Here is a 15,768-nt window from a genome sequence, read left to right on the forward strand (position 1 = left end):
GGAAACACAAAGAGACAACTGTCTAACTATAATGGGCTTTTATGATTTGAAAGCTAAATTGATAGCTTTATTTGAAAGATATACATTAGAGATAGGTATTCAATGGAAAGTTGCTTACTCTGATACGAAATGTTATAAGATTAGGTGTGTACATTCTTAATGTAATTGGTAGGCACGAGCCAATGTATAAATGATGCACACACTTATCCAAGGGATAAAATATTGCCACATCATAAACAGGTTGGTGCCAGATCATTGGAGGCCATTATTAAATCAATGTTTGTGATTAATCACATTTATCAACCAAAAGAAATTATTTCTAACATGACAAATAGGTACAAGATTGACATTTCAACACATAAACGTGGCTTGTGAAGAAATACGCTATAAATGCATTACGAGAATCTCTTGAGGAATCTTTCATGATCTTACTTGAGTATTCTCACAATTTGGAGCTAAAGATCCTAGACATTGTTACACATATTAATGTCAACACAAAAAATAAGTTCTAGTTTTTTTTCATGGCTTTAGGTTGTTCGATAAGGGGGTTGTAACACCCCTCCCCAGAAGTACTACCCACCGAAGGAGAAATGTTATGAACTAATATTCGGAGCGTCTATTTTTTTCTTTTAAAATAATTTAAAATAAACGCATTATTAAAAGTGTTTAAAAAGTATTCCAAGAAGACTGAAAACCTAGAAGCGAACAAAAGATGTATATACTCATATGAAAACTCATCTGAAAGCATCTGAAAACAGGGAGTAATCATATGCAACTGTACCATAATCTCAAAAAGTCAAAAGTCGACACGAACATGCCACTATATGCATGTAATATAAACCAGAGATAACCTGCTCCAGCTGGATCTACCTACGCTGACCTGACCCTGCCTCGCAGCTACCTCGATCACCTGTACCTGCAATCAGGAAAGAAAAGCGAGTGACTGATAAGAACACTCAGTAAGGGGAAAGAATCAAGTAAACTATCTCTTTTCCTGTTCTAACTTACTTTTGGGACTCAACCTCACATTCTAACCTCTATAAGAAATTGAGGGGGTAATCTAGTTTATTCTTTACTATTTGGGTCATACTTTGTCCCATCTGGTGTCTATTTGATACTTTCTGAAAGCTAACTATAGGGATTTGACACTTTTCTAAGCTCAAGCTCTCTTTCTTTCACTACACTATTTCTGAATCTGAATTGAGCTCTACTGCGAGCATGCTCTACTGCAAACGGACCCTACTGGGGTCTATATCCTACTACGGACGTGTCCTACTGTGGACGTGCCCTACTGCGGGCAGTGAAGTGTAAAGTACCCCCTCATAGTTTATAGCATGCATGCGGGTCTTATATCTTACTAATTTTGCTTCAATTTAAATTTATTCATAACTCACCAGACATTACTCTTGGGACGACCCCTAAATCTTGAGCCCCAAATTCCTTTTCTTGCTTTTCTTTCTTTTTCTTTTCTTTTTTCTTTTTTTCTCTCATTTCTTTCTTTTCCTTTCCTTTCCTTTCTTTTCTTTCTTCTTCCTTTCTTTCTTTCTTTCCTGCCCAAAACTACGAAATACTGTTCACAGAACAGTTATTTAGTAGGGCAGCCTTTTTTTTCATACAATTTAACAGCCCAAACGGTTTCTAATTCATACTAGCTATATATCTTTGAAAAGAGGATTCAAAGATCTTTACAACAAGCTATAATAGCACTCATAATTCAATAGATAAGGCAGTCAAAACGTGAGATAAAATCAGTGGCAAAAATGCCTCCCCTGTTTATTTGGTAAAGCAGTCCTTGTGGTTCATGCAATATTTAACAATCCAAATGATCCCCAATTCATACAAGATATATATCACTGAAAAGAAAATTCAAATAGCTTTACAACGAGATATAATATCACTCATAATTCCATAGATAAGGCAGTCAAAATGTGAGATAAACTTAATGACAAAACTGTCTCCTCTGTTTATTTAGTAAAATAGTCCTTTTGGTTCACACAATATTTAACAGTCCCCATGATCTCTAATTCATACAAACTATATATCATTGGAAAGAGGATTCAAAGAGCTTTCCGAAAAGATATAATAGCACTCATAATTCATCAGATAAGACAGCCAAAACATGGGACGAACTCAGTAGCAAAACTGTAAATATCATGCAACTTTCTACCATGAACAAAATAACACACATAGACATCCCAAATGGAAAAACAACATTCCTCAACTTCAAAATCATCATTTATAACATAGATCCAAGGAACCAAAAGCCTAAAACATGCAACATATCAAGGATAATTCCCCTTACCTTATTTCAAGCCAAATCTTTGTAAGTTGGCTTTATTCTCTTTGTTTTGCTTCCTTTATCACCAAGATCACTTTAAATCAATACCAAAACACACTAATATATTCACATAACATGCATATAAACATAGCTAAAAGGAGAAGGAAGGAGATCTTTGGTTACCAAAGCTTCCAAGTGCTTCCTTTTCTTTTCTTTTCTTTCTTCTCTTCCAAACTCCTTCAAATCTTTCCTTTTTTCTTCAAGAAAACAAAGAAAAGTATGAAGAATGGTGGCTGCTGGAATATGGACGGAAATGATGGAAAAGTCTTGGTTTTGTCTTTTGTTTTTCTCCCTTTATCTTATCTCCTTCTCTTTTTGACTTTTTGTATTTATATATATATATTAAAAAACACACCCATACATATATATATTTAAAATGGGAAAAATATCAAAACAGGGTCAAAAGACATAATTGCCCCTAGAATATACCTGAGGGTATTACAGGGGTTCTAACAAGTTTGTCACCCGATGATTTACATTGATGCTTCACATTTGAAGGAAAAATACCTTAGGTCTCTTTTCATTGTTGTTGCAAAAGATAACAATAATCAAATTTATCCACTTAGATTCAATATCAAGCACAAGGAGGAAATGGATATGTGGACCTCGTTCTTGAGGTACCTATGTATGTACATCCCAAACTTGGCTATTATTTTTTATCAGCATCATTCAATCAATGTGTCAATGGCAAACATAATGCCTCATATCCGCCATGGTTTTTGTAACTACCATATAAATAGTAACATGAATTTGCAGTTCAAAAACACCAATTATATTAAAAGATTATTTTGGAGAGTTTCAAAGGCATATCGCATCAAGGACTTTGAATCTACCATGAGTAAAATTATTCGAGTAAATACACTGTGACAACCTATTTGGCCAATCTTGGGTATAAAAATTAAGCACGCACCCATTTTAAAGGATGACGGTATAACATCATGACAACCAATATTGTTGAGTCCTTCAATGCTTTGACACAAATTACTTGAGCATTGTCTATCACCATATTAGTTGAGTTTCTTAGAAGCATAATAGAACATTGGTTTTGCAATTGGTGAAACCTAGTAGTTGTATTTGCTTAAAATTGGTATATTTATTTATTCTTTATAACATTAGGTTTGATTAGTTTTTTTATTAGGTGAGAGATCTCACCGTTGCCATAGTGGGCAGAGGAAAAAATTACTGAACATATGCATAAATCTACAAATATAGTGGTCAAACCAATCAATGTCCACAAATACGAAGTTCATGATTTGCGTCAACAAGTGTTTCTTGCGAATATTTTCCACCGGATGTGCAACTATGGGAAATTTCAACTTTCTCAGATTCTATGTACCCACATTGTGGCTGTTGCGTGCTTCAATAACCTCTTGAATTTTTTTAGTTAGGCCAGTGTATATAACTCCACAAATTATTTACAAGCAGTGTATAGAGAAGATGTTAATTTGGTAGATGATCAATCAATTTGAGCACCATCTAATATGTTGACAATTTATCTACCTAAGATGCAACGAAAACAGTCCAGACATCAGTCCAACCATGCAAGGAGACCATTATTAAGAGAGGAAATCCAACCACAAATTGTGGTCAATGTCATCAACCAAGGCATAATCGATTGAATTGTCTGAGTCTAGCTTCGGAGCCCATTGTTGGCTCATCCAATGCATTAGGTAATGGTAGAGGACAAGGTCATCGTAGTCATAGGACAACCAATCTGGTAGAATAGATTATCATGATTTATTTTTTGTATTAACTAGAACGTTAATTTGAAGTTCAAACAATTTCCATGCTTAGCTTTTACTTTTATGTTTTGTCCATGTTTAATTGTATTAATGTCATTATGGTTTATTTTCATATTGTGACATGAACATTTAATTATTTACTTATGTTTTATTTTCAAGTTCTTGTTGGCACAGAATCAGAATGTCTTTTAAGGAAAACGTTAACATCTTTGTGTAGCAAAGTCATTGGTTCTTTGTAACAAAGTAAATTGTGGTTTTGTTACACAAAAGATTGTAACTTCTACTTATGCATTTGTTGTCTAACTTAACCAACAAAATACACTCCATTATCACGTTTATTAAATCATCTTTATTTTATGTTTACATGGGATTTCATAGCATTAATGCTATTTTTTTATATCTAATCAAAAACTTTACTTAATCAAAAATTACAACAATATTGTTTATATATAATCAACTACACTTTAGCTTGGCAATCTATGTGAATTATAGTCCAAACCATTTAATTTAACAAAACAAACCCAAAATCTTACAATTTCCCTCGTTGTATCTTTGTCAATACTAAGCAAAAGAAACCAAAGGAAACCCTTGGTGACGAAGAAGAAGAAAAATTCTTTGTAGCATTAGATGAAACAAAAACATTGCATTTTGCAAAAAACGATGCGTTTTATTTAAGCATACTAATGGATCTTCAAATGCAGTTAGCACTTGCCAAAGTCTTCTTATACTTCCGTTTTAACAAAGTTAACCAACACTTTTTTTTAACAATATTTTCAGCATTTTCTCATATTTCAAGAACAAACTTCAATCTTATTTCTTATTTTTCTGTTTACTGGTTTTCACATCCTCCCTCCAGTTAAAGCATTTTCCAATGACTTGTTAGAAGAATAGAAGTGAGACAAACAACAACATCAATATTGCCTCATTTATTAGACATCTTCTACTTCATGGAATTCCTCCCCGATTCTTTAGAAATAAAATGTGTTACTAATCTTCTTCAATAAATTCATCCATGACATAAAACATTTCGTAAACTAAATCTATTTGAATGCAATCATTTTCTTGAGAACTCTTCACTTCTGTAATAAATGTATTTCTTTCTTCTCTAGAACTTGTCTTTGTTATTAACCAATCAACAACTTTAAGCTTTTCTTAAAAAACCAAACCTAACGATTGATAGCGGCTTCATCACTATATCTATTGTTTCAAATTCGTATGGTACATATTGTACTGAAATTGATTTAGTTGTTATCTGCTTTCGTACATAATGGACATTGATTTCTATATGCTTGGTATGACTGTGGAATAATGAATTATTAGCTAGTAAACCGACAACACATCTGACACTACAAGACATTATTTTCAACATAACTTATCCTTAATTCTTTAAACATACTATGAAACCAGTCAATTTCAGTAGAAACTTGACTGAGAGCTTGATATTCAGACTCAGTATAGAAAAGTGCCACAACCTTTTGATTCTTGAAGCTCTATTGAATAATATTTCCACCTAGATAGATACAATACCCACTTGTTAATCTTCTGATACCCAAGTTCCCATCCCAATCAACATTTGTGCTTCAAGTTTTAGAGCTGATATTGGTAAATTAAACTCCATTTTCTAGAAGTCCTTTTGATGTACTTGAGAACTCTTTTGAAAGCTTGCCATTGCAACTTAATTGGTTGGAGCTTTCACGTACTGACTCAATTTATTAACCCCCCGAAATGATCGTACAAGACCTTTGAGTTTTCTGCGGCAGTTTTATTAGACTGAAAGAGATTGTGAGTTAAGTAAATAAGTAATTAGATCCATGTTATCCAAATGAGAAGCCAAGGTTGTACTCCTTATGATCAAGTTGCGATGGATCAAGTCAAGAGCAAAAATGAGGATTTAGTAAAAGTTTTAAGTAGAATCTTTCTACCTACTAAGTGATTATTATTTACTCTCCTATTTTTATGTCTTATAAGTGACAGGTGATTGTGAAGACTGTGATGTGAGAGAGTCAATTGACACTACAGTAAATATACAATTTAGGGATGATTTTGATTTCATCTCAGAATATTATTTTTAGAGACAAAATCTTACTTTCATCCCAAAATGATTATTTTCAGGGATAAAATCTTAATTTCGTCCCCAATAAGATAAGATATATTTTTAAGGGCATTTTAAATATTGTCCCAGAATGATAATTTTATGAACGATTTTATTTTTGCCCTAAAATGATAATTTTAGGAGACAACATATTAATTTTGTCTCAAAAAATGTAAGATTTATTTTTGGGGACAATTTTAATTTCGTTCCAAAATGTCACTTTTAGGGACAATTTTAGTTGTCCCAAAATGTCACTTTTAGGGATGATCTTCTTTTCTTCCTAGAATGATAATTTTAAAAGATGAAATTTTAATTTCATTTCTAAAAATATAAGATTTATTTTTAAAAACGATTTAAATGTTACTTTTAAGGACAAAATTAAATTTTGTCCCCAATAAGATAAGATTCATTTTTAAGTCAAAGATAATTTTAAGAATGATTTTATTTTCATCTTAAAATGATAATTTTTTATGACGAAATCTTAATTTTATCCCAAAAAATGTAGGATTTATTTTTAGGGGTGATTTTAATTTCATTTCCAATAAGTTAAGATTTATTTTTAAAGACATTTTCAATGTTATCCCAATATGATAATTTTAGAGACAATTTTAGTTTTGTTCAAATATGATAATTTTAGAGAACAAAATCTTAATTTTATCCCAAAAATGTAAGATTTATTTTTATGGACGATTTTAATTTCATCTTAAAATGTTACTTCTAGGGATAAAACCATAATTTCATCCCCAATAAGTTAAGATTTATTTTTAAGGGCATTTCAAAATGATAATTTTCGGGACTATTTTATTTTTATTTCAGAATGATAATTTTAGGGAACAAAATCTTAATATCGTCCTAAAAATTATACGATTTATTTTTATGAATGATTTTAATTTTGTTCCTAAATATTACTTTTAATGATGAAATCTTATTTTTGTTCCCAATAAGTTGAGACTTATTTTTAGGGAAATTTTAAAAGTAGTCCAAAAATTATAATTTTAAAGATGATTTTATTTTTGTTACAGAATAATAATTTTAGAAGACGAAATTTTAATTTCATCCAAAAAAAACATAGAATTTATTTTTAAGGATAAATTTAATTTAGTTCATGAATGTTACTTTTGGAGACGAAATCATAATTTTATCCCCAATAAGTCAAATTAAAATTTTAATATTTAAAATTGAATTAATACTTAATTGAATTTTATTAACTTAATATTGAAATTTGAATCAACATATAATTGTGAAAATAAAGACTCTCTCAGTACGATTATTTCTCTCAGATTTTCCTACTCTCAAAGTCCCTGGAAGTCGGTCAAAGACAAAAGCTCTCTCAATACGCTTATTTTCGCTGTTCTTTTCTCGCACAGTTAATCATCATATTTCTTTGAATAAGTTTGCCTTATTTCAAATTTTGAGGTTTTTGTGTCGGTTTTGATTTCATTTTATTTAATTAATGTGTTTAGAGTTTGTTTTTGGTGCATTTGTTTTCTGCATTGGTGATGTTCTGGTGTCTACATTGCAAACGTGAATTACGAAGACGACTACCAATACAAATTCTGTGTTTGTATGAAGTTGACTCAGTTTTTTGTTTTGTTCTCTCAAGAAAAACTTGATGTAGAACTAAACCTGTTATACTGAATCAGGATGACATTACATTTCAACATTATATAGATAATACGCTTATTTGCTAAGAATACTGAAAATGTTGTTCACTGCTTAAGTTAGAAACTGACATTTAAGAGTAAACAGTAGTAAGCATTATAGTTTGCTTAATTTTCTTCTTATATGGTAAATTTCTTGGTTTAAATGTTAGCTATTTTGTGGTTGTTATGTTTCTATCACCTGAGTCAGATCTTTTCTTTATGGGATGACTTACATATTTCATAATAAGAGCTTAGGATACTCGTAACCTTGTGATGTTCAAACTTGCTTAAATTCACATGGGGGCTCTTCGTATAGACATAACTCTATTAATTTTGATTCAAAATCATTCGTTAAGGCCCAAAAAGAGAATGAAATCAAAGAGTAAAAAAGGTGAAAATATAGGCAAAACACTGAAGATTGTTATATTGTTTTTGTATTATATAAAAATTAGTGAAAATATTATAGATATAAACATTCTTATTATTGGGTCAAAACACATAAATTTAGTATCCCATCTCTTGCTTTAATCCATTTTTATTAATCTTTATATTTATTTTCATATACTTATAAGAAATTTATCCGGAGTTTCTCATACTCTAATCATTATTATTATAATAAATTTATTTTATATAAAACTTTAAATCATGCATATTAACTAATGATAAAAAAAATCTCATCAATCCTACCAAATTATGATATTTAGGAATATGGTTGACGGAATTTTTTCATTTTTTATGAGACAATAATCTCACATCATACTACTCATAGGAGTACGAATATTATCCTCTTATCCTAGTCCATTGTATATGTTCATCCACAAAGTCTTACCGAGCTATCAAAACATGTTCTGCAGCTACAGATATCCGACACTAAAATTGATTTAGGAGGGTATGAGCAGGAATTTGTTCGTACGGATGCATATTTTTAAAACTTAAGAATTGACTGATTTCAGTTTTGATTTTGATTTAATTCCTACTTTTTCAAAGCTGGACCCATTCACCCTTACAGTCAAGGTATCGCATCATTTATACCACCGACGATGAATTAATGCGAGAAATTTCTGTCTTTTCACTTTAAATTAAATGTTATCAATAATAATTACTTGTTTTGTTAAATCATGGAAACTAATCAATGGAATGTTTTTCCCATTGGGTTTAGTAGCCCCCACCAGCCACTACACGGCTCCTTCCAAATTATCGGATTTTGCGAATTTTTTGGGTTATCGGGTTCATGTACATCGGACCAATGAGGCTCCAAGTGTTATGTTTTTAACTTATTGTCCCCTCGACGATAACTTGCTACAGCACTTGTCTTCATAATATTTTTAGTCAGTTCATGCTATTGTCTCATAAGTTGGAAATAAAGGATACAACTAAAAAGCTTTTGCTTTGCCATATTCTAACTAGAATTAACTAAAAATTTCATCATTTCGGCGGTAATATTACAGCTGATGATAAATTTCAGTTATGTTTTACAATTAGATTTGCATACAATTGAAGTTGCAGCACATGATTTCTCTGATGGAAACAAGATGGATGAGAGAGAATTTGGCAGAGTGTTCAAGGTAATTAACTTTCCCTATTTTTTTCCCTTTAAATTGATATGCGCAAATCAAGTTTATCCCGAGGATCTGACCAGATGAAGTTACACCACATTAAAATGATCATCGCCGGGAAATTTTAAAAACGCTTCTAGGCAAACAAAAGTACTGGCGAAATTATTGCATCGAAAACTCATCAAGGCATCACTGTCAGGCAAGGGCTAAAAGAACTTAGGAATAAGATTGCGTTGGTAGCCATGTTTCAACACAGAAAGTTGGTGAGATTATTTGGGGTTTGTGGAGAAGGAGAGGATCAAAATACTGTTATATATTTTATGTGAGCTCTATATTAATTATAATTTTGATCGTAATAAAATCAGATAATTAAATAATTTAATAAGTTTAATATACTTAAAATTGTAATTTGGTTTAACAATTATTAAACTTTTAATAAGGTGGTTCAATACCCTAATATATATTTAGCTAACTTCCCTAACCGAAATTCTAACAAAACAACTTTTCTATTAAATATTTTAAAGGAGGAAAACTTTTCTCTTCAATATAGAAAAATTTCTAGAAATTGAGGATTCAAAATGCATACATAACAAATAATTCTATAACCCTAAAAGTTTTTAATTCAATAATTTAGGTCATATGTGATGATCGTTCAAATTGATTAATTTTGTTAAGCCCATGTCCATTTAAGTCTTACAAATACTTTATGAGTTTGTGCTCAACAAAAGCCCTGACTACTTTCTTTTGGGTATATGAAAATTTTTCTTTTCCTCATGAAATAAGTACTTCAATTTTCAATGTCGCACCTCACAACGAATCTTTAAAAACAAGGACAGTCAGGTTGGTCCATGCGTTTTAAAATTATAAGAGGAATTGCACAAGTTAGGCTTTTGTATATCTATGAAGATTCTAGATTTACAGTTATACATTGCGATCTCAAAACTAGTAATGTCCTGTTGGACAAGGACATGTAACCGAAGACAACAAATTTCGGCATGGCAAGGATGTTTGGGAATGATGAAACTCAAGGAAGTACAAGCAAAATTTTTGGAACATAGTAAAATTTAAACAATAATCCTTCCTATTATTCTTATGGTGCCAGATTATAGTGGCCATAGCTTCTAAAGTATGTAATTGTCACGCCTTGTGTGTTGGGTTTTCGAGTCACTGGATACTAGCAAGATAGCGGAATATATAACAAAAATTCAAAGAAAATCCCACCAACAATCAGGTTTTAGAGAATGATTTCATAAGCATGCAATAAACATCCATAAGGTGTTTAAAGAATACCATACCTATGTTGGACAACTCCTCTAAATCTTTACATAGCTTTATGAGATTGTTATTCAACCCACGAGGCTAGAACTATTCACTAGAGGTTTCTAAAGCTTTGTGAATAGTGTGTGTGAATTGGGAGTCATGCATGACAACGAGGGTTTGCAAAAAACACTTTTGAATTTTGGAACCGTGTTCATATAAATAGGGAATGTCATAAACAGTCATGCATTAAAAGCATGCAAGATCACTTATGAGCAATAATTTTCTGAGTAATTTATTTTTAAGATAATTTTTTAATTTTAATAATAAAATATTACCTAAATCAAATATACACTTATGAGCAAATAGAAGGTTGTCATGGACTCTCTTTATGTTTTCAGATTTATCTTACAACTTTCATGCTTTTTACTATATGTGTCCGTTCAATGAAAAAAAAAAAAGTATCTATTAAACAATTTCAAACTTAAGCTTTAACACCACTATAGAGACAACAACACCTAAATAATTCAAACTATCACTCTTAAATTTTTCTATTAAAACAATCAAATTTTTACTACTTATTGAATATATCTAACTAATCACATTTTCACTACTTATTGAAAGCACTGAACTAATTACATTGTTTCCAAAAACAATAATCCTAATTGTTTTTCAAGACCTTTAATAGGATATATTGAAAATTTTATCCTTTTTATCAAAAATTTTGAAAGTTCAATTCCTTCGATAGAATAATATTAAAGTTTGGTCGGATATATAAAAAGCATTTTGATGAATTGTTTCTTTGAAAAACTGAATCTTATTTGAATCATTGTTGGCAAATATAACTCCTTCACATAGTGTAGAGAAAGGAAAGTTTTATAATACACCAACAGTTAAAAGAGTAAATAATAGGCACTAAATAATTTCATGAGTAATGTCTAATTAATTCAAAAAAAAAAAAATCCTTCAAATTTGAGCAAAAGTGATTATTTTTTAGTATAAAACGATTTACATTTCACATATTCTATACCTCTTTGCCATTGAAATGCTCAAAGTCAAAAGAGAGACCACAATTACTAAATGATAAAATTCTTGTTGTCTTCGCTGCAAGAAAATTTGATCAGAGTCGACACCTAATACAATCAAAGTTGGCATGAGAAATGACATACTAAATAAACATGATGTGCAATTGATTTATTCCACCTATTCAGAAAAACTTAAATAAGACAATTCCATCCAACTAGTGTTCTTGTAACGTGATTCTATTTTATTATAATTTATTTTATTTTTTTCATTGCTAAAAGTAAGCATTTAACAAGATATGTTTTCATTTTATTGATAAAAAGATATCGTCTATTGATATGAACGAAACTAGTGTCTCCTGACAATACCCTTATTTAACTTCAAACAACTCCTGAAAATGAGAGCTAGTCATTTAGGTTGTTGAGCAGCCAGAGAAGCATTTTAGCAGATAAGTGTTAAGATTACCAACCCCAACTTCACAAGAAACAAGGGACAAAGCCATTACATTCAAGGCCACCATTGAAGTACAAAAACACTTGCAACAAAAAAAAAAAAAAATCATGATGAGGAAAAGAACTATTCTAAACAACAATAACTGCATACAATTCAATATGCAACTTTGGGATATTAATTTGATGAAGACTTCTTAGATACAAGGATTAAAAATTGATGAAAAGGATTGATTATGTGGTGGTCGGTAATTATCATACCTAAAAAACTTGTTAAACTCAGCCTCAAAATTGGTTTTCATTTGTTCTTCAAAACAGTGCAGAGAAATGTCCTAATGAAGAAATAAAATTTTGATCAGGCAATTGTACCATTGGGATAATCCATTTAAATGGGCACTCCACTCAGAAGTCATAAAATCCAGTACCTGACTGATGATACATTACTTGTTCTCTGTATGACTTGAACACTTGTCAGCAAGCATGTTCTTCCTGTTCCTTATCAAAGCTTTCTCAAAGTTACAAGGGGATAGTGCCAACATGCGGCTCAGCCCCATTTTCATTCCTAACTCCTTTTTACGTGCAAAACGTGGTTTTTATTCTCTGTTCCAACTTGTAACTAAAATACTGAGGGAACTTAACCAGCTCAGATCTTGAATATCCCACTGTCAAAAAAGAACTCCCATTTTGGAATCAAGTTCTGTGTCAGAATCGATGAATATAGAGCTGTATATCTCGAGATCACGGTCCCAACTTCTTCAACACTGAATCCCCTTTCCAAGAAAAACTTGGTCACCGGCTTGAGATGGCCCCCAATACTACCAGAAAGAATTGTTGGAGATCTCTGGAGAACGATGGCAACATTAACCCCTAACCATTTGAAGTACTCGGCTTTAGGCCTTAGATTGTCTTCAACACTGCAAACTCCAATTTCAGGGCACTGAGTTACGACAAGACCTATGCTATCACCTGATAAGCCCAACTCATGTAGGAAATTTATGAATGCCTGAACTTTTCGCCTGTTATAACAGAGAAACCAGGGCTGTGGCATATAATTTTAACCCACTGTTTCTTGTCCACACCCAAATTTTCAAAGTATATCATGCTGGGTATTTTTATTTGTTTCGATAAACTGTCCACACAAAGAGGACTTCAACTGAGAATAGAAGGAATACATGATTTAGCTGCCCCAATAACAAGAAGAAACACAATTAATGGTATAATTTTCCCCTCTAAGCCGTAGGAGCAAAAATGAGGACATTTGCATGTAACTAACTTGGTCTGCTCAAGATTCATGCTAAGCTCTAAGAGGTAGCGAAGTTGAGGGCATATATCTGCTGCTAGACTTGAGGCGCTTACATGAGAGACTGCTTCTGGCTTCTTGGAGTCAAGTCTGGAATGGGATCAACAAACTGGTAAAGATGGCTTTTTTCAGGTGCAGCGGGAAAGTTCTTCACAAAATCAACCATAAAGTTTCCATGCTCTGCAAGGAGTGACTGAAGATAAGGATTAAGGGTGTCCCTAATCTCAGGAGTTGTGAACTCTTTTCCTGCAATAACAAGTAAATCTGATCAGCACAGCAACAAAGACACCAAGATAGAAGTACCAAAAAAAAAAAAAAAAAAAGGTAAATGTTGCAGCCGGACCTTTATGAGTAGAATGAAGCCTTGAGACAAGGTGTTTGATAAAATGATCTGATTTATTGATGGTTCTTGCAGCAACTGCCTTGCTCAGACCTTGTTGCATCAAGAACACGGTTAACACAGACATGGCTTCTTTTCTTTCAGCCGCTAACAGTGTTGGAGGTTCTACTCTTGAGTTGAACGAATCATTCACAGGAGAATCAGCTGTTCTTACATAAAAACACCATCAAGTTAACATCATAAAGAGGAAAGAAACATGAGAATATCTGTAAATTAGTCTTCATAAGAAGGTCCAAACACTACCAGAAGAACTGATTCCGCAGCAAGAGAAGACCTCCCCAGGAGAAGCAAGTCTAGCCCTGAGGAAGGACAAAATAAAATTAATCAATCCTTTATCCCAAACACATAAACAACTAAAAAAAGAAAAAATTATATTCTATACAAGAAAAAGTGAAATTTTAATAAAAATCCTTCATTAAAATAGAATGAAAATAAAAATTAAGGCATCTTTCCAGCAAAAAAATAATAATAATAATTAATTAAAGAAATACCTAGTGATGCAGAAAGCTCTTCTAAAAAGAGACGACAGGTCGGAAGAGTAGCTTCCAGAAAGGGTCTTCATTGCCATCTTCGAGAAGCCGAACTATAACATAAAGCAAAAACCTAGTTGTTTCAGCTTAAAAAATAAAACTTGTAAACAGAAGGCATACATAGAACTCATAGATGAATGTGAGTTAAAAAGAAAAAATGAATCAAAACCTTATTTTTTTGGCTCAAGTTAAGGATAAATTTTACCAATGTTATTAACTGCTGGTTCTGTAGCTCACTGTTTTTTTGTTTCCTCACCAATAGGAATAGGTTTGATAAATTGCCCTAACATTTGAGAGTTTTTCCCATGTTTTAAGCATACTCAAGGCGGGAATAGGATGAACACAGAAAAATTAAACTTGCTTTAAATGGGTCAAAATTTAGTATAAAGCATTAATTAGAATTTTATTCTTATATGGTTTTTGGTTGTGCCTTTCATTTATGGTTGGTTAGGTTTAGGAATTTCAATTGATAAATGATATGTTTTTTTGTCTAAAAATTTGTTAAATGTTGATTACAAAAGTCATTTAAGAAAGATACCCAATATGCCCATCAATGAGATTTTGATAAAAGGGATAAAGCGAAAATTTTTTTGTAGGCATTTTTTAGGGTATAATGAAATTAAACTAGGCAAAATTCCACATGGGTAAATGATATTTTTCATCGGCAAAATGAGGCGGCTAAATAATATCTACTAGACAACTAATATTTTATGATACTTGTAATGAGTTTATCTAAATTTTCCTATATCACAGTGTCTAAGGGCTATATTGTGTTTTTAATATAACTGAATTTTACTCATGAATATTTTTCAACATCCCAAATGTCTATCTAGCTATTCTACAACATTTCAATTGCCTTACCTCAAATTATATTGTCATCTTGGATGACTAGTACTTCGCTTATGATATCAATCGGATACATGTATCCTGATTCTGAACATATCGAATGTCCTGTAAAAGCATATCTGAAATGACTTTCCAATTGTCTACTACTATTGTGCATATAGCACAATGTCGGCCGACCTTATGGTTGACTAAGCTTTGACACCTTGGCCATACAAAGAATATGATTGCAATCCCTTCACTTTCATGCACACATAGCTACGAAACTGCTAATTAAAACCATTATGCAGCTCTCCTTTTCCATGCACCCCTAAATGAAAATGAGTTGTTATGTGTCTTGATGTTGCTTGCATGAAGCATATCATAACTACAACCTAAATGTTTTCTCATATCATACACCACATTGCACATAGTTAGTGGCCATTAATTCTTACTCAATTATTCTCGCATTTCATTATTTTTCCTTAATTCTACCAGAGTCTACTTTGTTCAGGGTTTATATTATCTTCCGCATAGTTAGACACATTTCATTCGCTAATCATCTTATTTCTTCTCTAATCTGTAATAAGGCTTATTTAGTTTTTTCCCTATTCCA

The 15,768-nt window shown here is 31.8% G+C and overlaps 1 protein-coding gene across 1 annotated transcript; it reads right to left on the minus strand.

Moving 5' to 3' along the window:
* Positions 1–12,477: 12,477 nt before the first annotated feature.
* Positions 12,478–14,607, minus strand: LOC123216403 (transcription termination factor MTERF5, chloroplastic-like). Its single transcript, XM_044636823.1, has 5 exons — positions 14,536–14,607; positions 14,292–14,383; positions 14,044–14,099; positions 13,744–13,944; positions 12,478–13,646 (listed from the first exon to the last, which is right to left on the minus strand). The coding sequence occupies exons 2-5, from the start codon at positions 14,366–14,368 to the stop codon at positions 13,453–13,455; spliced, it is 528 nt and encodes a 175-aa protein (XP_044492758.1). The 5' UTR covers positions 14,369–14,383; positions 14,536–14,607; the 3' UTR covers positions 12,478–13,452.
* Positions 14,608–15,768: the final 1,161 nt, after the last annotated feature.

The sequence above is a fragment of the Mangifera indica genome, chromosome 1, assembly GCF_011075055.1.
Source record: "Mangifera indica cultivar Alphonso chromosome 1, CATAS_Mindica_2.1, whole genome shotgun sequence".
In the NCBI taxonomy this organism is placed as follows: Eukaryota; Viridiplantae; Streptophyta; class Magnoliopsida; order Sapindales; family Anacardiaceae; genus Mangifera; species Mangifera indica.